Source organism: Falco naumanni, chromosome 1 (assembly GCF_017639655.2).
Source record: "Falco naumanni isolate bFalNau1 chromosome 1, bFalNau1.pat, whole genome shotgun sequence".
Taxonomy (NCBI): domain Eukaryota; kingdom Metazoa; phylum Chordata; class Aves; order Falconiformes; family Falconidae; genus Falco; species Falco naumanni.
Window position 1 is genome coordinate 100667161 of NC_054054.1, and position 19814 is coordinate 100686974.

Sequence of the window (19814 nt, forward strand, 5' to 3'; positions counted from 1 at the left end):
AAAGAGATTTTTTTAAGAAAATAAAAATAGCTAATACAGCTTTGAGTCTGAGAAGCTGGGCTTGAATTTCTTATGCATTGTAAGAATGGGGACTTGCTGATCTACTTGTGCTTGTTTCATGCAGGAATTTGAACTCAAGAAAAAGCGCAAAAAATGTGAAAACCTTGAGCATGAAGTGAGGAAAAAGCATAAAAGATGCAAAGAACTGGTAAGTGTTCATTTTGCTTACTGTTGTGAGCATAATAGTAGGAGAGGAGCTAGGTTATTGCATGCCTGCCTTGGATTCTCTTCAGTTTATCTTAATAAGGAATCACCAGTCTTTCTCTTAATTTGAACAGTGTCACAGATTTTAGGCTCCAGCCCTTGAGACTGGAATTGTTTATTTAGTCTTTCAGCCAGCTTTGGGTTGAATGTAGTTACAAAAATCACTGGATGAAACTCTGTGGCCTTTGCTAGCTTGAGGAGATGCTTGCCATTTTTGCACACACTCTAGAAAAGTATTGAAAGATTTCTGTATCTTGAGGTGGTAATGACACAAACCCACGGTCATTTTCTTATGCTTCGTGTTTGTTGCATGAGATCTTGCCTCTTTAATTTCATGGGGGTTTTGAAAGTCATGTCACAGCATCTGGATTTCCCCCTTCTGTTTCTACTTTGCTGAGCAGCACTGGTGACATTAGTGACTATGTCAATGTACAGTTTCACCCAGGAGCGCTTACCTTCTGAATAAATGTTTTATTTCTTGCTCCAGTCTCCATTCAGGTCAGTTCTAATGCATAGCTCAGACATAAGCAGTTCATAGTGCATAGCTCAGCCTCATGGTCTGGGTTAGAATGGGATGTTTAAGGAATAAGTTGGTCATTGTATGTTGTTAGTAGCTTTTCAAGGGCAAATAGGGACCAATTCACCTTGAAGTACTGGGACTTAGACTTAGAAGAGGAGATTAGCTCTTGGAACAGCCAGAAAATATTTGATGATCTGTAAAACGTTGGGATGAGGAAGTGTCTGTGTCTACGCGGAGTCATGTGATCATGCAACTATTAAATTCCTGTAATGCTGTACAAAGTTGCTTTAGACAGACTGGACTTGACAAATTCAGTCAGTGTCTCCCGATGTCCATGGTCTCCTGCCTGCTCAGAGTCAGTATTCTCTGAGGCAGAGTGAGAGCTGGCTCTTGTTGCTTGCTTAACTCCAGACGGAATTCTGGTTTCAGATTCAGTTGTTTAAAACTCTCAAGTTTGCAGCCTAGATGTCTCTCTAGCATCATTCTTCCAAATAATTTTTATTCCTTGAACTAACAGTGAAACTTGAATTGTTGGTGGTGGAGATGGAGTTCTAGACAGCAATATGTAAATAATGTAACACTGGAGCTATCAAGTCGACAAAGAAATGTCTTTCTCATTCTGGGCTTTGAGCTTATGTTAATGGGAAAAGAAACTTAAGATATTGTCTGGCACAGGGATGATAGCTGTTTGAGCAGTGCTGCACGCTGCTGCCTTCCACTCCTCAAGCAGCATCCTGTCAGCATCTTGTACCATCAGTCAACAGGAGCAGCTCCACTCTGCAGAATAACTGGGGGAGTTAGGCTGAGGGCCTTGGTGTAGTAATGCCTGCTCTTCCTGGACAGGAGATCCAGCTGCAGGAGGTACAAAGTGAAAATGCACGACTGGCTGAAGAGAACTTGCAGCTGAATGAGAAGGCTGAATGGGCAGGACAGGTAAAAAGCAGTATCTTTGTTTATCACATGACATTAGCTTCTGTAACGTTTTGCTGAGAACAACTTTTTAGGACACTAGTTTTCAAGTTGCTGGTTGAGCGATGCTTGTGTACCCATCTGTGTACCTCTCTGGCCTGTGTACCCCATGGTCACTGCAAGCAGAGCAGTTAACTGGCCTGTTTTTATTACAGAGTTTCCCAAGACTTGAGCAAGGTGCTTTGTCCTTACTTAAGTTTGTACTTGGTTTACTTGTGCTAACTTGTTACGGAATTCATAACCAAAGACAGTGGTTGGTGGGGAGCAGTGTGCTCTGGTCAGAGTGGCCGTAGAGCAGAACGCATCACCGCAAGTGGTGCAGGTGTATAGTATGTTCGAAAGTCCTCAGTCGCCTCTGGCATTTTTTTGTCGTCCTCAAAGAGGGCTTTTGGTGGCTGATGATGGGGTAGGGGAGAAAGCCACCCCTGCAATTCAGTGCTGCCCTTGCTAGATGGAAAACACAAAAGCTTCAGGTCTCGGGAAAAAGTCAGGATACTTGCGTTCTTCAGTTTGCAGAGTGGATTTCAGGGCAGTGTGGCTGCACCGTGGAGGGTTGCATTCTAGGAACACATTGTGGTGTGGAAGAGTGGTGGAAGAGTTGGTACTCCAACGAAGATCCTCCATGAGTTTCTGTTCCCAACTCCTCTGGACAAATACAGGTTTAGACAAGAGTTAGAAAGTTACCTGTCTGTTCCATATGTCAATGTTGTCACCATGCATAAGGCTTCCCATCTATCTAATAACTTTTAGTTCTGAGTGGAAATGTTTGTCTTTGCTTGATAATTTGCATTGCTAATAGTCGTCAAGCCGTAGCACACTCTAGAAGCAAAATACGTTGCTGGAATTTCCTGTAGTAAGTGGAGGAAGTAAACGTGATTTCAGCAGGCTACAGAACTTTCTCTACTGTTCTCTGTGTTTAATACTACCACCTAGGATTAAAAAAAACTTGTAGACCTAGACCTTTGTGCTTTTTTTGAATCTTCTCACTATGTAGCCTGTTCATACCCCAGTCCTTTCCTCCTTGTAAATGGGGAGGGGAGATGTGACTTGTGGGAGGAGCAGTATGTACAAACAGTGTTCAGCACATTGAAGATTGATGCAAATGTTCATTTATTTCTTCTGAGTGAAAGCCAGAGGGAGAGGAGATCCATGATTTTGGTATCATTACAAGTAGAAAACAGGTCTGCAAAACAGCCTACTGAGATACAGAAATAAATTTGTCCTCCATTATTTATACAGGGGATACCTGTGGCTCCTTGTGCTAATTGAAAATCCTTTCTCCTCAGGTTGAATCTGAGAATGCTGACCTGAAATTGCAGGTTGTTTTGGTTACTAAGGAGCGAGATTCAGTAATTCAGACGAATCAAGGACTCCAAACCAAGCTGGAGAATCTAGAGCAGGTCCTGAAGGTCAGTAGGATTCACGTGGCTGGAAGGATTGTGCAGACACTTTGTGCTGCTTTTGGATAGCATGTGTTGTCTCTTTGCTTTTTTTGTCCATTCTTTTGTCTTTGTGCTTCTGTTGGGGATTCTGCTTCTGCAGGATCCTGGACCATGGCCTCCCAAAGTGGGCAGAGGCGCTTTAGAAAGGCTGCTTCAGGGATTTGGGTGGAAGGGAAATTAGGTGGCCATCACTGATTTAGGGATTTTCTTTGACTGTGTTGCTCTGGCTTTTGGTAAGAGTTTCTTAGTTTTTGCTCTGTTGAATGACATGAAATACAGGCCATATTTTGACTTCATGGCTGATGATAGGACAGAGGACAGTATTTCAGTAATGTCACCCTTCACTGTCTGTGAATTGTTCTGCAGCACATGAGAAATGTGGCTGAGCGAAGGCAGCAGCTGGAAGTCGAGCACAAGGAAGCACTGCTAGTCCTGCAGGAGAAGCAAGAGGAAGTCAGACGGTTGCAGCAGGTTTGCAGTGTGTGAGAGAATGGATGTTTCGCTCTCTGAATCCTGTGGAAACTGATGTGATTCTTTGTCCTGGTTTTGGCTGGGATAAGTTTCCTGCTTAGTAGGTGGTACAATGCTGTGTTTTCGATTTAATGTGAGAATAATGTTGATTACACACTGATGTTTCAGTTGTTGCTAAGTAGTGGTTACTTCAAATCAAGGACTTTCCAAGTTTCCCATGCTCTGCCAGCAAGCAGGTGCACAAGAAGCCGGGAGGGAGCATAACCTTGTTTCCTTGGAAGTGTAGTGTATGGAGGAGGTATACGTGAGCTTACAGGATAAAGTAAACCAGGGAAGAGTGTCTCTGCCTCTAGGCAAACTCTGGTACCTGAGCAAAGTGAAAGGCTTTTCTCATGAATGGCAGTTCTGATCTTGCACTGCTCTTTGTTCAAAGACCAAAGATGCTTTCAGAGTGTATGGTGTTGTAAACCTGTAATGGTCTATCAAGGTGGTGGTGATAGCAGAAGTGAACTTAAGTAGGCCGCTTTCTTATTTGCTCTGCTTATTTCTTCTTAGGCGCAGGCAGAGGCAAAAAGAGAACATGAAGGAGCAGTACAACTTCTAGAGGTAAGACAGAAGAAAACAAGATTGATTAGTTGCTTCAGATTTGGTATCTTTTGTTCTTAATGTCAGCTTTCTTGATGCCCTGGTTTTTTTTGATTCTTGAGCAAAACGCTTTAATGTCTTGATTAGATGCAACATCTTGCTGCTGTGAACAAGTATTGGTTGTGCTTGCAGAGTAGTTTCTGGGATCAAAGTTTTAGGGGTTTAAATTCTGGCCTGCTCAGTCCTTGGACAGGTTACTTTGTTCAGATTGTGCCCAGAAACTCTTTGAGGGATGTGTTAAGTAACCAATCTCAGATCTGCCTGCTCCGTTTTCCAGGATTGTGTGCAGGCAGAAAGAATACTTGCATCCATGTGATCTGAAATCTCTGTTGTGTGTACGTGCTCTGTGCTTTTTATTAGGGAAAAAAAAGGAGAAATGTGGCCTTTGCTGGAGCATAATAAGTGGTGGAGTTTGAGGCAGCTCCCTTGTCCCATTTGCTGGGCTGGCATCGGCTGTGCGCATGCTCTGACACCCACACAGAATATGCTTTGCTGTGGTGGCAGACAGCTTAATGGTGATGCGGCAGATGTGATGAGCACTGTTTTAGTTTTGGATGTGCTTTATCTTGGTGTTTATCAGGATGAGTTTGGAGAAAACCTTGGCTGTGGATTCCTGGAGCTGCAAAGGCAGAGCACCCAACCCTGGAACTTAATGTGGTGATGTAGTGGCTGCCAGGAAGTTGTTAGGTGTTATGGCAAATAGGGCAGCTTCTGCTCCCTCAGTCCACTGAGGTTCTCTGAATACTAAACCATCTGAGACCAAGCAGAATGCCTCGCTGTACAACACCTGGACAGTGAGATCTCATGCTAATGAGGCCGTGTGAGGCCGTGGCCCCGTCTGTAGTGGTGACTTACAATCAGAGGTGTCAGTCTGAATTGCCTGTGTCCACTGCTGTGCAGCAGCTCTGTGGCTGTTAGGAGCCCAGGAGAGTGAAGTGAGGTGGTAAGCGTCCTTGACGGAGGAGATTGCTCCATGGCTGCAAATAACATCTCCTTTGAAGGGGGCCTGATCTGTATCTGAACTGTAGAGCCCAAGAGTGCTGGGCTTCTACTGAATGGGGTTGAAGTTGTTGCAGGCTGGGTGAATATCGTGGGGAAGTGATGTTAATTATTACCCTGTTGCCGTGTCCTTTCTGGGACATCTGCTTTCAGCTGCAGAGAGGTTCAGAGCTGATACGGGTGCTGCTCTTACGTCAGTTGGTGTTTAGCTGGCTTCTTAGCAGCCTTTAAGGAAAGGGAGGTTTGATGATTGCCAAATGCTTCCTGAACTAATCCACTGAAGGATTGGAGAAGCTGCTAAGGTTTATATTAAACATCTACCTGTGTAAAGGAAGAAAGGAACAGTCATTTTGTTCTGTGTTGAGAGGCCAGTCATGTTCTTGTGCAAGGGCCTCATCAGTTAAATATTCTTGCTTTCATGTTACTGGTACAGAGATGTTGTAAGTCAATGACACCAGGTGGACTGAAGAAAAAGAAATTGTCATTAAAAGCTAGTTTAATGTGGAGCAACAGTTATTTAAATGCCTTAACTATAATCACAGTCATTCCAGAACATCAGTGTAGGGCAAAATTAGGGGTTTGGGGCGCTTACATTGCGTATTGTCATTTTTACATGTGTTTGGATTGCTTTTTGATATAGTATTAATGAAAAATGAGTGTGGTCTGTTTTTCTGTTGGAAGAGTTCAGTCACATGGTTGTCGTAAGTAGAGTCTCCCTCCTTGGAAATGTTCAAAACTCAACGAGACAAAGCTCTCTGCAACCTGCTGTAGCTGACTCTGCTTTGAGCTGAGGGAGTTGACCTAGGGGATCTCCAGAGCTGCCTTCCAGCCTCGGCTGTTCTGTAGTTGTGTGATAAGGCAGTGATGGCGGTAAGTAGAGGTATGGGATGGCTTCTGTGTGCAGAAATACCATGGATAGAAGGATTGTCTCAGCTTAGAAAAGAAACCTCGAGGGTATAGTCATGGGAATGGAGGAGTTCAGTAGTGGTTACAAAGTTCGTGAGACAAGATTCTCAACTGCCTTTTGCACTGCAGAGATGCAAAGGACACCAGCCTGATTTGAGGAATACAGTATAAAATTTTATTGGGAAATACGGTGAACGGAAACTTTGCCTGTTTTCCCTGACATAGGAGCAGGGTGCGTGACTGAGCAGGCTGTTAGCTGCTTGAAATCATGTCAAAGCCAGGTTCTGAGTTGTGCCTTGATTCTTAGAACTCCTTGGTCTCAGACCTGGGGAAAGTTCTGAACACAAGGTGTCCATTCCATTGATTTTATGGGTGGTTGCAATGTGCTGGGAAAAGAGGGCTTGAAATTTGGTGCTGGCACTCAAAGCATATTGTGATTTGCAGGACCTCAAAAAGTGCGAGGTTGTTTTACACATGCATTTGGTATGCGGGATTTGGCTTTTGTTTAGCAAGTAGATGCTTGTGGGAATCTCAGTATGGAACAAGGCAAACACTGTAAGTCGGTGAGAAAACAATTTCATTCAAACTGAGGGCTGGGTTATCTTTGGCAGATTGTTGATATTTGGCTAGTGTAACTGCTGATGTGGTTTTATATCTTTTTGCTTTTCTTGCTACCAGAGTACTTTGGATTGCATGCAGGTACTGCTATAATCCTGTCAAACAGGACATTTTTCTCCTCTGTCCTGACTTTGACAGTTGCTTGATGTTCTTGTTTTAACTATACTCTGGAAAAGATTGCAAGAGTGTCAACTCCAAGAAAGAAATGTAATTAAAGGAGCTAACACCTATGAGTTTGATGGAGCAGCTGCTTTTCTGTTTAAACGCTTTGCTTTCTTGACCAATTAGAATTAGGAGCTTTATTTTTTTGGCATTCCCAGATTTTTACAATTGTCCAACTGTGCACTTTCTCCATGTGTTGCATAAATTTAAAGGTCTTTTGGGAACGACTTGCAGTCCAAGAGTGAAGACTTTCCTTCAAAACCCAAAAGCGATGGTAGTTAGCATTGCAAATGAAAGTGAAAGAAAAAGACAGGTCCTGCTGGCTTTGTAATTGGTTGGAGGATGGGAAGTTGAGATTGTGAGTAATAGTTTTCACAGAAGAGGCAGTAACTGATGAAGCTGTAGTCTGGGAGTTGTGCTAGCCAGCCTATTCACAAATGATTTGGAAAGAAGGCTTATATGGGAGTGGTGAGGTTTGTAGCTGATAGAAAACTGCTTTCAGCAGTCACCTTCAGATCTGACTGCAGAGAGCTGTGAGAAGATCTCATGAGCAACAGGGAGATTAAATGACAGGTAACACTGACTGTGCACATGGAGGAGAAGCAGCCGTTCCTAAATGTGCACAGTGGTGGGCTCTGACTTACCTGTTGTGACAGAAAATGCAATGTTTGAGGTAGGGTGATTTTTTTTTAAATGTCAGCCTAATTCACGAGTCTGGTCAAAAAGGCAAGTACAGTGTTTGGAACTTTTAGGAAGGGAATTGGGAACAGCTCAAGGACATTACTGGGGTATGCCCACATCCTGTAGAAGTAGCACCCACATCTATGTGGAGTTACAGATGTTCCTTTAATCCCTTTGGTGTTAGCCCTTCTTTGAGCAGGAGTTTGGACTGTAGGTCTGTAGAGTTCCCTCTAGCAAAATGGTGATTCTCTGATCTCAAAAACATACAGCAGAAGATATGGAGAAGGGTAACAAGGGACATCTGGATGAAGGAGTGTCATCTGTAGGAGAAGTGTAATAGCACAGCCCAGAAGGAGAGTGTCTAAGAGGACAGGGCTGAGCTGATGGTGGTTGGGTTTAGCTTGGTGTGGAAAATGAGAGTAAGTTCCTGAACTGCTTGTTAAACTGACCCCACCAGGCTCTGCTCCCTGCTCTTGCAGCCTCTTCTGGTAATCATGGTACTCAGTCTCGGTTGGTGTGAGGGTCCTTTCTTTCCTCCTTTTGGGTTGGGCATAGACACAGAAGTCTCCTACCTCTTCTGTGTCTGGGGCTTGATTCCTGCTGGTTCCCTGAAGCTCCTGGCTGTGTCCTTAGGCTCCTCTTCCTTATCCCCCCATCTCCTAGAACTGCCCTGGAAACTTGCTGCTTACTCAGCTGTGTGTGAACCTCTGCAAGTAGTCCACTAGAAGTGCGCTTTGTGTGTGATGTGGTAGTAATATTTAAGAGATGTTTGTACGTTGTTTTGAATAACACAAGATCTAAAAGACACCTGACCAATTGGATATCTCAGAATTAAACTGTGGATTATCTAGGCTATTTACTTGGCCACCAGTATAAATGGATTTAAACTGTGATTAATACGTTTACAGAACCAAGGAACTATTAGGATGCTATTAAACACAATATTCCAGATGCATCTACTGGCTCAGGTCTCCAGACAATATAGGAAAACCCTCTGTGGTCCTGCAGTTGTTCTGTAACCTGTCTCTTGTCATAGGCTGTGTCCCAGGGTGGGACTGGGGACAGATGTTGGTCTAGAGAAAACCCTACTTCGACCCAGTGCAACTGTTCATGGTTTCTTTTCTTTATTAAGATGTTATGCATAGGGGAGAAGCATTTATGCAAAAAATCTTACCTGTAAGTAAATTCAAACACTCATGATTGCAGAGGGGCTCTGTACAACATGACTTAGTGAACAAGGAGTTGGCTTTGAGTGGAAAATGCAGACACTTCTGGAAGTTGCTCATGGCATCTGATACTGTCTTTCAGTTCAGCAGCAGTTACTTCTTGCCAGATTTCAGAGGCTTCCCTTAAAGACTTAGAGCACCTAGCTAGTTGTGAAGGAAATAGGTGATAAACTGACATGTTCAAAACAGACCTGTCACAATAAAATAAAAATGCATGCACCCATGTAAGTTAGGGAGTGGGCTAGAAGGATATTGTGGTACTCTGAGACCAGAAAGAAAGCTTTTTCCAGGTTAGATGTGTTATTTTTAGAGCTTCCTAAAAATCAGACTTCCTGTCTTACTTAATATTTCAAGGCATGATTTATTTTTTGATTTGGAAGAAGAAAAAGACACTTCAAACGCTTTTTGTAGAATGGAAAATTTTGAAGAGCACAATGCAGTCATCTATTTTGTTGCATCTTACCTACAGAAAATGATGAGATGAGTGACTGCAAAGCCTGGTGTGATCTCAGCCCAAAGAGAAAAAAGGGTACAACTGTCAACTCTTGCAAGGCAGAGTCTGCACCTCAACCAGATGCACTAGTGCCTAATTAAATATTGTCTGCATTAATTCAGTTGAAGAACTGATTAGGTGATATATTCCTATCCAGCCCTAATGTTTTTTGTTTACTCGTTACCTGAAGTGCGTGAGCAGGGCCTACACAGGATACCTGTCTAAGAAGGCAGAGTAAGGTGTTACGTGGTGGAAGAGTGAGAAGAGGGAGGGAAGCAGTTGCCTTCTCCTGGGAATTGGTGTGCCTACAACTGGGGAGTATGTGGGGATGTGCAAGGACAGCCAGGACTCGGTAATATTTTGGAAGGGGAAGATGCAGAGATGGTAGAAAGAGAATACTGGAAAATACAAGTGGTTCTCTAGTATGAATGTGTCCCTCCTTTTCCATAGTATTTCTTCTCTAAGGCTTTCCTGCATCTCATCTTGCTGAGATGTAGCTTTCTTGTACTCAGCATGCATTTTCCTGGAGCGTCATCCCTGTAGGACCTGGTGGCAACATGTGTGGGCTGCCTGCATCAAAGAAATGTTCTGCAGCATGGACCAGGGTGCCAGTACTCTCTGCCCTTCCTAGCCCCTGGAGGAGCTGAGATCTGGAGGGACAATCAGGAGTCCTGCCCAGAATGGTGAGAAGGCCAGGCCAGGGTAGGGTTTTGAGAGCCTCGGGAGTGATGGACCAAATGGAGCACTGGGAGAGCAATTCCTTTGGAGGTGTGATTTTAATGCTCCAATAAACAAGCAAAGCTTTTCAATCTTTTTTCTTTTCAAGGCTTATTTATCTTTGACTTATCTCATCTGGTCTTGTGCAGGACTTGGATAGGATATTGAAGTTCAGACCCAGAATTTCAGGGGTAATGCCTAATTGAACTTGTAGTCAGGGTCCTCATAGATGATGAGGCTTGGGTTTTCAAAGATGGTTTAGGTGTGGAGCTGACGGCTCCTAATGACCATTCCTGGGCATGGCACACCTTTAGCTTCCTGGGAATCCGAGACCCACTGAAAAGACATGGCAAAGGGAAATGCTGTTTGGAGCCTCTGTGGTGGTTTTGGTATGAGTTTTTCCCTCATCTTGTGTCTCTCCTGTCAGGCCCGAGTGAAAGATCTAGAAGACCAGTGTCGCAGCCAAACAGAGCAGTTCAGCCTCCTGTCTCAAGAACTCAAAGAGTTCCGGCTTCAAACAGGAAAAATCGACCTTCTCACCTCTACACTGGTGACTTCTGAGCTTCCTCTTGCTCTCTGCAGCTCTACCCCACAGCCCCACTGGGAGAAGGGTAATTACTGGAGATGCCCGCAAGTGTTTTGACAAATGAGTTGTTACTTGTGTAAATGGAAAGGTGTAAAGAAAATAATTCAAATGTTCAGTTAATTTTTGAGACCTCTGTCTCTCTTGTGGTTCATTTTGTAGTCATAAAGAGAACTTGGCATTTGTCTGACCAAAGAGAGCCCGGGGTGTCCAGTCTGTTGCGCTGCTAAATGAGTCATATTTTTAGAGACCTGAGCATTAAAGGGTGTTTGCGCATTGTGTTGCTCACTGCTGATCTTGTATTCTGCCTGTGGCTAAAAGTAATGGACAGATTCTTTTATGGCAGAGTCAACTCTTCCTGGATTGCTTACTCACCAGAGTGCTAAGAAGGTTCAGAATGAAGAGGCTGATGAGTTTGAGTCATCACAGCGGGCGCCTGATGCCACTGTTGGCTCCCCAGTTGCTGCTACCAGTTCTCAGAGACAAGCCAAGAAAGTGGAATCTCAGTCAAACTCTTCAAAATCAGAATCCATGCAGAACAGTCCAAAATCCTCCCCAACTCCAGAGGTCAGTATGGGAGCCCCCTCTGCGGCCTGTGCTTTCTAGCCACGAGGGAATAAATGCATTGCTGAGAGCACTGGTAAAGTTGCATTCATTCCCTCCTGGCTGCCTGAAAAAAGTGGGAAAAACAAGAGAAAAGCTGTAGGAAAAAATTGAAGGGGCCTTGCATGCCAATGTCTGTAATACTCATTTGAACATAATTGCTGTGCTCCAGGAAGGAAACAACAGAGCAGACAGTGCTGGGGGCTTGGAGAAGGAGCAGTATGGAGAGGTCCATTGGTGGGAAGTGTGGGAAAGCTCCTGCTAAGCTTTCTTGTGACATCTCAGCTACTGCTAAAACACACAAAGGCTACAAACTGTTATTTTTAGCATGCTGAGGAACTGTGTCCAGTTTTTTTCTGGCCTTGATTTCTGATGGTTTTTGGCCTTGAGCTCTGGATGAGGGGCTCAAACTTCTTTGCATGCTTTTAGGTATTAAAATTTTACTTTGTGAAAGAAACCATAAAAAGATGCTCAGTTTGTGCTAGCAGAGGGGCAAAATGAATAGACTTTGCTTGTTTGTGTCACCAAGATCTCATAGACAGTTGTTGCTTCTCCCCAGGAGCTCTTACGTTGTACTGTAGGGTTCACTTACACAGTCTTTCGTACTCTCTGCTGTATATCACTTCATGTGACAGTTTAGGGTAAGGAAGTGTTGCGGGTGGGGCTGGCTGTGATGGCACGGGAAGCAACTTTTGCTCCTTTGGTCCACTGCTGTTTCCTGGGCATGCAAATCTTCAAGGCCACATGGAGTGCCTCATTGTACCTGTGGAGGACACTCAAGTCTTGAGCCACTGAGGCCAGGGCACGAAGGAAGGGATGCTGCTGTGGCAGGCAGCGCCTACCACTGTGTAAGAGCTCTGAGAAGCTGTCAGGTTCAGAGGCAAAGTGAATGTCACACCTGTGGAGGAACGAGTATGTGACTGCTATCAATTTTGTAGTGGGAAAAATTAATATTTTTTTGGTTCAAGAGAAAGCTTGGAAGCCATTGTGCCTCCATGGAGAGATAAGGCAAGTAGTGCTTATAGAGATCGGTGTGGTGTCCTTGGAAAAGAGCCAGTGTGTAGAGCGTTTGGCTTCAGCAACACATGGTTATGGGAACATTCCAGAGTGTTGGCCAGGCTACTAAAAGCTACTCCATTTGGGTCTGTCTTTGGGTGTTACAGGGTGCAGGTGTTTGTTATCCTAGGACATGATGCAGATTTGCCTTACAAGGAGTATATTGCATTGAAAAGGTGCTCTGAACTCTTTCAGAGATTAAGTTTGGCAGTTCATATACTAGAAAACACCTACTTTGTATTCTAGTGCCTTCAATGGGTGTTCATCCTTGAGGTCTGCTTGAAAAAAGCAGCTTGAATTGGTTCACTGGCACCATTTCAAAGAAACACAAAGGAACTGCATTTCCTCAAGAAGTATGATTTTATTATATAACTCATTGCCACTGGATGTAAAATTCCAAAACGTCACTGGGATCAAAAAGACTGAGACAAATTTCTCAAAGATTCTTCTGCTAGTAGCCACCAAATGCATTCAGGGTGCAGCCTCCAGCTTAGGAAGTCTGTAAGCAGCCAATTGTTGGAAAGTGAGAGACAATATGGGGAAGAGGAGTTTCATGTTTGCCCTGTCTCTTGTATGCTTTCCTGCAGCATGCTACTGGATGTTATCAGAGCCAGCTGTTTGGTCTAGGTGGCCCTACCAGGTCCAACCAAAGCTCTACCTAGTGTTCTGAAAGTACATACACATTATATTGAAGTATTTACAGGTGCCGGAGGGGAACTGCCTGAACAAAAGCGCTTAGAGACCTAGACGTCTAATAAAACTGTAAGGTCTCCTTTGTACAGGTTGCCATTTATGTTGCACACGCGGACAGCTACCATTTAGAGGTAGCAAGAAATGAATATACTGAATTACGGATATGTAGGGTGGAAGGCACCTCTCCAAGCGTCTCTCCAATCTCCTACTCCAGTGGCCTATCACCAACACTAGATCAGTGTGGCCATGGCTTTGTCTAGCTGAGGCTCTCCACGAATGGAGATCCCCCACTTCAGTGGGAACCTGTCGCAAAGCTGCATCACGCACCTGGGCAAGGAGTTTTTCCTGGTGTTTGACTGGAACCTCTGAAGTTGCAACTTGGAGGTGTTGCCTCTTATTACTACTTTTTCACCTTAAAAGTCATTCTGCCAGGTGGTCTTTAGCCTGGTGGCCAGACTGACACCGTACATGATCTTAGGGGACTTGTTCATCGGTGTTTGAACCCGATGAAAGAGTGTTCCTTTACTCTGATTTGGGCCTTATCATATCCTTCATCTTCAATGTTTTTAGGTGGACACTGCAAGTGAAATGGAAGAACTGGATGTTGACAGCATCTCTCTAATGCCTGAGCCAGGCAGCCAAGGCCCTGCAAAGCTCCAGGTGTTCTTAGCTCGGTACAGGTACTGGATCATTTCTTGTGGTCTATGAGGTTACACTGTAGACTGGGAGGAAGAAAACTCGGATAATTCTGTGCTTGTGAGGAGCAGATCAGATGTGATCTGTGTCTTCCATGTCAGAGTCTTCGGCCCATAAGGCCTCGCTCAGCTCAGAGGGATAACATTGCTTTGGAATGTTGAAATCCCTTTTAAAGACTAAAGAGCAGGAGTTGGCAGTAGGTGCTTGCAAAGATAAAGGTTTTTCATGAGGCATTTCCCTGTGGTAGGCCCTCTGATGAGCTTGAGAATCCTGGGGTAGGCACATTAGAACTACCTGGAGGCCAAATCCTATCACCAGTGTATTTACCGTTTTTATGCTAAGTGAAGTTTTTGACTTGCTGTTCAAAACATGGAGTTACAGCACTGAGTGTTTTGTAACTTGTATCCTGAGGGCTGGATAATTATGAGGAAAAAAAAAAAGGGCTAGAAACCTTTTTTTTTCACTCATGTAATGTTGTTCTTGCACGGATCAGCTCATTCTTTAGGGTTTTAAAGACAGGAATTCTGAGATTCTGTGCTGTGCTTGTCCATGACAGTCATATGGCAAGTAAAGTGTACCTTACAAGTTTTGGGCATTTTCAAAAATTTATTTTTGTTTTCAGTCAAAACTATCAAATGCATGAAAAGTAGAGAGATATCTACATAAAATAGTTAAGGCTGCAGGTGAATTTCAGGGTTTCTGTTTTAGAAGTGCAGAGTCCTACAGCTTATCTACTTAGTACGCTCAGAAACACAGCAGGCACTCAGGTAATTCAAATCTTCTCTTAAACACTTTCTTGAGTCACTCTGATCTGTTCATTCAGACATCACAAGATGTCAGTCCTGCTACTCAAAACCTTATTCCTAGCTGCTATTTGAACATGGAACAATATGTTATTAGTTATTTATGAAACTGTAAACTAAAATACTGACCTTTGTCTGTGGAATTTGCCACTTGCAAAAAGTGGATGCAGTCCCAGTGAATTGTAAGCTGATCTAACATCACTGCTCGAATGTATTGCTGTGAAAGTTGCTATACAAAGTAAGTCTTCATATTGTAAATATTTCAGCTACAATCCTTTTGATGGGCCTAATGAAAATCCAGAGGCAGAGCTTCCACTGACTGCTGGCGAATATATTTACATCTATGGAGACATGGATGAAGATGGCTTCTTTGAAGGTGTGTTTTAGTAGAATTAAATGTGACCAAACTACTGTGGGAAGTTGATCTCTTAAAAAAACCAAGAGAGGAATTTAGTGAATCTTGACACTTCAAGATAAAGGTTTTCTACCCAAAGTTAGTTTGTTAGAGGCAAGAGCAGATTCTGTTGGAAAAGGGTTTATTTGTGTCATGATTAAATTGAGTCTAGAACATGAAATCCTGGTCTAGTGATTTCAGTGGAAATTTTGCCACTGCTTTCAGGAGAGCTCCAGGTTTCATCCCCACATGATTCCTCCCTAGCTGTGGAGAGGAACATGTTCAGCCCTGGGCACCTTCTGCATATGGTCTGTTTCCCTCTTTCCAGTAACTTCATAGTGAGGCAGAGATTGTAAGCAGCTGATGGTCTTAACTACCTCTTGCTCTTTTGGCAGAGCAGGGTATAAAATAAGCAGTCCGAACTACAGTTGTTATGTCATTTGGTGTCATACAGTGTGTTTTGCTTTTGGCACCTTTGAAAACACGATCCTGGTGGACTAATAGGCAGATGGGATTAAAACCAAGAATTGTGGACTGTAAATTTGTAATGAAGTTTCTTTGTGGACCTGGCTTACTTAATGGGATGAAGGAACCTTAATTTACTGAGGTGCTTTGCAAGAGCTGAGGCAAATGCATGCCATGTTGCACTGCTTGCTCTTTGACTCTTCTGGCTCTTTCTTTCTTTCTTTCTTTCTTTCTTTCTTTCTTTCTTTCTATTTCTAAGCTTCTCATGTATTTATTTGTTTGTTTGTTGTTTAAAGAATAAAAGGTTATTCTTTACTAACGTGTTCTGCTTTCCCTGCTTTCAATTGATTTGCTGTAGGTAGAGGTGGAAAGGGGAAAGTAAGTGCAATGCCTACGCACTGCTGTTTTGACCGTGGTTTGACGGTTCTTGCACGTACCAAGAGTGCTGTGGTATCAGTCATCCCCATGGGTCCTTTTGGGACATCTTTGTTACGGAAGCTAGCATAACAAAGGAGAGAACTAAAACGGAAGGCCAGAGCTGAATACAGAGCTGGAAAGGTGGACTTTCATGAGGAAGTACTACAAAACCCAAATCTGTATGGCTGGGAGAAGATGTTAAATCATCAATCTTCGTAGTTTGGGAAGGCTAGAAAAATACACTTAAGTTAGTAAAGGAGCTGTGATCAGGAAAAGTAGGATAATGAAGAAAGAAAACCCCTTAAGCTAATTACACAAAACAACTTTCTAGTTAGTTGGCTCTGGAATGTATGGAGCGGTGTGGCTCCTCACTGTGACCATTAGGATCTAACTAGGGAAGCCCTGTGAAATGCAGGAAACTTTGCCAGGAATAACCTCCCCGAGGTTTGTTTTTTCATTCCTGACTGCAGCGCAGTTGTGACCTGGCGTAGACATTGTCACGTTGTCTTCACGGATGGGTTGGAAGGCTGAATGGTAGGTGCAGTGGTAACAGGTTTCCTGTTTTTTGTTTAGGGGAACTGATGGATGGCCGGCGGGGGCTAGTCCCCTCCAATTTTGTTGAGCGAGTTTCAGATGATGACCTCATGACGTTTCTGCCTTTGGAGCTGAATGATCTCACCCATAGTTCATACCAGGAGAAAAGTTTTGTCAGTGCAAGCACCAGCAGTGGAGATAAGAGTGATTTTTCCATTGAAGAGAGTAGCATCAGTCCATTGGCCAGTAGAGCAGAAGGAGACCAGGAGGAACGTGTTAGTCATACAGCAGTGCCTTACCCAAGAAAACTGACTTTGATCAAGCAGCTTGCCAGAAGCATAGTTGTAGGCTGGGAACCACCACTTTTGCCAGCTGGCTGCCCAGATATACAAAGCTACAACATCTATGTGGATGAAGAGCTACGTCAAAATGTGAAGAGTGGCTTTCAGACCAAAGCAGTGATTGAGAAGCTGGATTTAAAGACAAAGGCTTACCGTGTGTCTGTGCAGACTGTGACAGAGCAAGGCAGTTCTGATAAACTGCGATGCACTTTCTTTGTGGGGCAAGATTTTTGTGTGGCACCAACTATGCTGAAAGTCAGAAGTGTCACTGCCACGTCGGCAGAGGTCATGTGGCTTCCCTGCAACAGCAATTACAACCACGCAGTGTATCTCAATGGGGAGGAATGTGACATAACAAAACCTGGGGTCTACTGGTACACCTTCCGCAACCTGCAGCCAAGCACTCAGTATGTTGCCAAGCTGGAGGCCCGGCCCTTGAAAACACCTTGGGAAGAGATCCCAGAGGGGCAGGAGCAGAACTCAGCTGTGATACACTTCACTACCCCACTAGCAGGTATCAGAGAAGTCATGCCCATGGCCACTGTGCATGGAGTGCTTGGAGCTGTGCGCTCTGTCATTACTTCGCTATGAAGCCTTGGGGTGAAGGGAAGCAAGGTTTATTAGGTCCTAAAGCCTGAGATGCTGTACTGTTTTGTCTTAATGTTTTTCTTCCTTTATTTTAAAAAATTATTATCTCTTTTGTTTTCATTTGCTCTGGGAAGACATCTTCTTTGCTGATTTGAACAGCATGCCTCTCAGGGCATGGAAGATCTGGTTTGCCATGACCTTGCTCTAAGGGTTGCTGCATCTTGGCCTCAGCTACTTTTGCAAAGTTCTGTTTTCTGTGCATTAAAGCTTTCACAGAACAAGAGCACCTTACTTTCTCTGGTTCTGTCTACCGTTTCCCAAGACTAGCCTAGCTATTCTAGTACAGTTCTGCAGTGGCAAGTCTGGTGTGGTAGCTTTCTCCTTGATTCTAACCAGAGTTTAGTTTAGCTTTATGCTGTTGTCAGGTAAGCAAGAGCAAAATCTGTTTGGTCTCTCACAGGCACACCTGATGCTCCTTTGGATGTCCAGGTAGAAGCTGGTCCCTCACCAGGTATCCTTGTTATCAGCTGGTTACCTGTCACTATTGATGCCGAAGGATCTTCCAATGGAGTCCGAGTCACCGGTTACGCTGTGTATGCAGATGGGCAGAAGGTATTGTGCTGATGCTATGCCAGGCTGACATCTGTGTAGGTGGGTGGCTGGAGGCTGGTGCAGGAAGCGTGCCAGGAGGAGGCAGTGACAGTCCTTGGCTTGGAAAGGAATGATACTAGAGAAGAAACAATGCTTGGGCTGTTTGTTTTGACTGAAGCACCCCAAAAAAAGAGTTCCATCCAGATTTTTGATGTGGTTTTGATATAAGTAAGCTAGGAAAGTTCCTGTGGCAGGACCCTTCACTAGGAAAACAGGACAATTAGTGTCAGCCTCCTCTGTCACACCCTAAGCACTAGCTTGATCCTTTGGGAAATGACGAGCTCAATGAGCAGTGAGTCCATAGCACATGGAGAGAGTACAAGTACTCAACCTTGCCACCACTTGGGGCTTATCTCTGGACTATGGGTTCTCTAGCCATTTTTTATATTAAGGACAGGCAAAGAGGGAAAAGAGGGAGGTATACAGACACCCCAGGGTCCTGTATGAATACTGGTAAAGAACCTCCAAAGATATTCTGTATTAAAAGTGGCCTGCAGTCTTCTGCATGTAGGATTTTGTGCTATTGGCCATGGGAGAGGCAAGGCACAACTGTTCAAAGGAGCAGAGTGCAAAACAGAGTGGTGCTGTGTTGGATGATTGCTCTTCTATTGTGGAAATGCTTTTTCGTTACATAGGTCAGAAAAGGAGGAGTCCAAGAAGGTAGGCAAAAGAGAGGCCAGAAAAAGGGATAGCTTTTTTAAAGTGTAGGGAACAAGAAGAGTTAAAACCTGGTGTAGGAGGGAATAGTCATGTTTTATAGAATATTCAGTTTCTCAAATGGTTGTGGTAACAATTTACCTTTGCTGTTCATTCTTCCCTGATATTGTGCAGAAGGGTGAGAATTCTGTATGCCTGCTCTCAAGAGCTTTGAGGTCTTTCGTTAACTTTGTGTTCAGGAATTGTCGTTCTCAGAAGGGCTGAGCTGTGCACAGTAAATAATTACTCCCTATTTTTTTGCTTGCAGGCAATAGAAGTTACTTCTCCAACGGCTGGGAGTGTCCTGGTGGACTTGTCCCAGCTTCAGATGTTTCAGGTGTGCCGGGAGGTTTCTGTGAGAACGATGTCTCTGTATGGGGAGTCAGTGGATTCAGTTCCAGCCCAGATTTCCTCGGTCTTGCTGCGAGCCTCTCACCACTCTTCACCTTCAGATTCTGCTGTTTCTACCACTTTTACCTCTAGACTGCCCCGTGGAGAGCCCAGGGGCGCTCTGCCTGCACGCAGCCCACCCACACGCCAGACAGCTGCACTCCTGCATCGACAAAAAGTTCCTGCTGATAGCTCAGATGCCAAATTGACTGATCACTCCTCCAGCCATGACAGCTCAGTACGATCTCTGCCAGAGGAAGCCTCTTCACCGCCGCACCTCTCCTCTCCCAGTGCTTCCTTGGTGCAGGTTTTAGATGCTTCCCCACAAGGATCAGACACTGCACAAGACAAGAAATGCCTGACTGTGCCTCCTCAGCAAGCTGGCAGGACAGTGCTCCCCTGTGAGGGCACAGAGCCTGTCGCTTCAAGGGAAGCAGAATCGCAAGGCCTGGGTGAGGGGATGGAGGTGCAGGTAAGTGCTTACATCTCCTGCCCAGTACCAAATGTGCTGGGAAGGAGAATGGATCATTTTGGGGAATGGAAGAAAATGCTAGTGAGCATGTTTCTCTTTCTGTGACACACTTTTGCCTTTGGGTCATCATCCAGTGGTTGGCAAACCGGCAGGGAGTACTGTCTGCTGTTGTGTACCTGGAAGAGCAGATGAAGCTCTCGGCTTGATCTGCTTGCACACACATGTGATCAGGAATAGAGTCAGGAAAGCAAGAATTCATCAGAGAGAGAAGGTGAAAAGGATGTTCCCACTGATGATGATGTCAGTGTTAGTCTGGCAC

General features: G+C 44.3%; 1 protein-coding gene across 12 annotated transcripts in view; it reads left to right on the forward strand.

Annotated features, from left to right (window-relative positions):
* The window catches only part of TSPOAP1 (TSPO associated protein 1), a 70094-nt gene that overhangs the window by 26982 nt on the left and 23298 nt on the right, over positions 1-19814 (forward strand). For 10 of the 12 annotated variants that reach the window (XM_040612725.1, XM_040612656.1, XM_040612677.1 and 7 more), the window contains exons 7-19: positions 125-208; positions 1628-1717; positions 3040-3162; positions 3562-3666; positions 4222-4272; positions 6895-6915; positions 10541-10724; positions 11043-11263; positions 13619-13728; positions 14814-14923; positions 16397-17212; positions 17747-17898; positions 18902-19495. In XM_040612725.1, the coding sequence (XP_040468659.1) occupies positions 125-208; positions 1628-1717; positions 3040-3162; positions 3562-3666; positions 4222-4272; positions 6895-6915; positions 10541-10724; positions 11043-11263; positions 13619-13728; positions 14814-14923; positions 16397-17212; positions 17747-17898; positions 18902-19495 (2661 nt within the window). The remainder of the gene's footprint in view (positions 1-124; positions 209-1627; positions 1718-3039; positions 3163-3561; positions 3667-4221; positions 4273-6894; positions 6916-10540; positions 10725-11042; positions 11264-13618; positions 13729-14813; positions 14924-16396; positions 17213-17746; positions 17899-18901; positions 19496-19814) is intronic. The other 2 variants (XM_040612712.1, XM_040612647.1) reach the window with 2 other exon arrangements.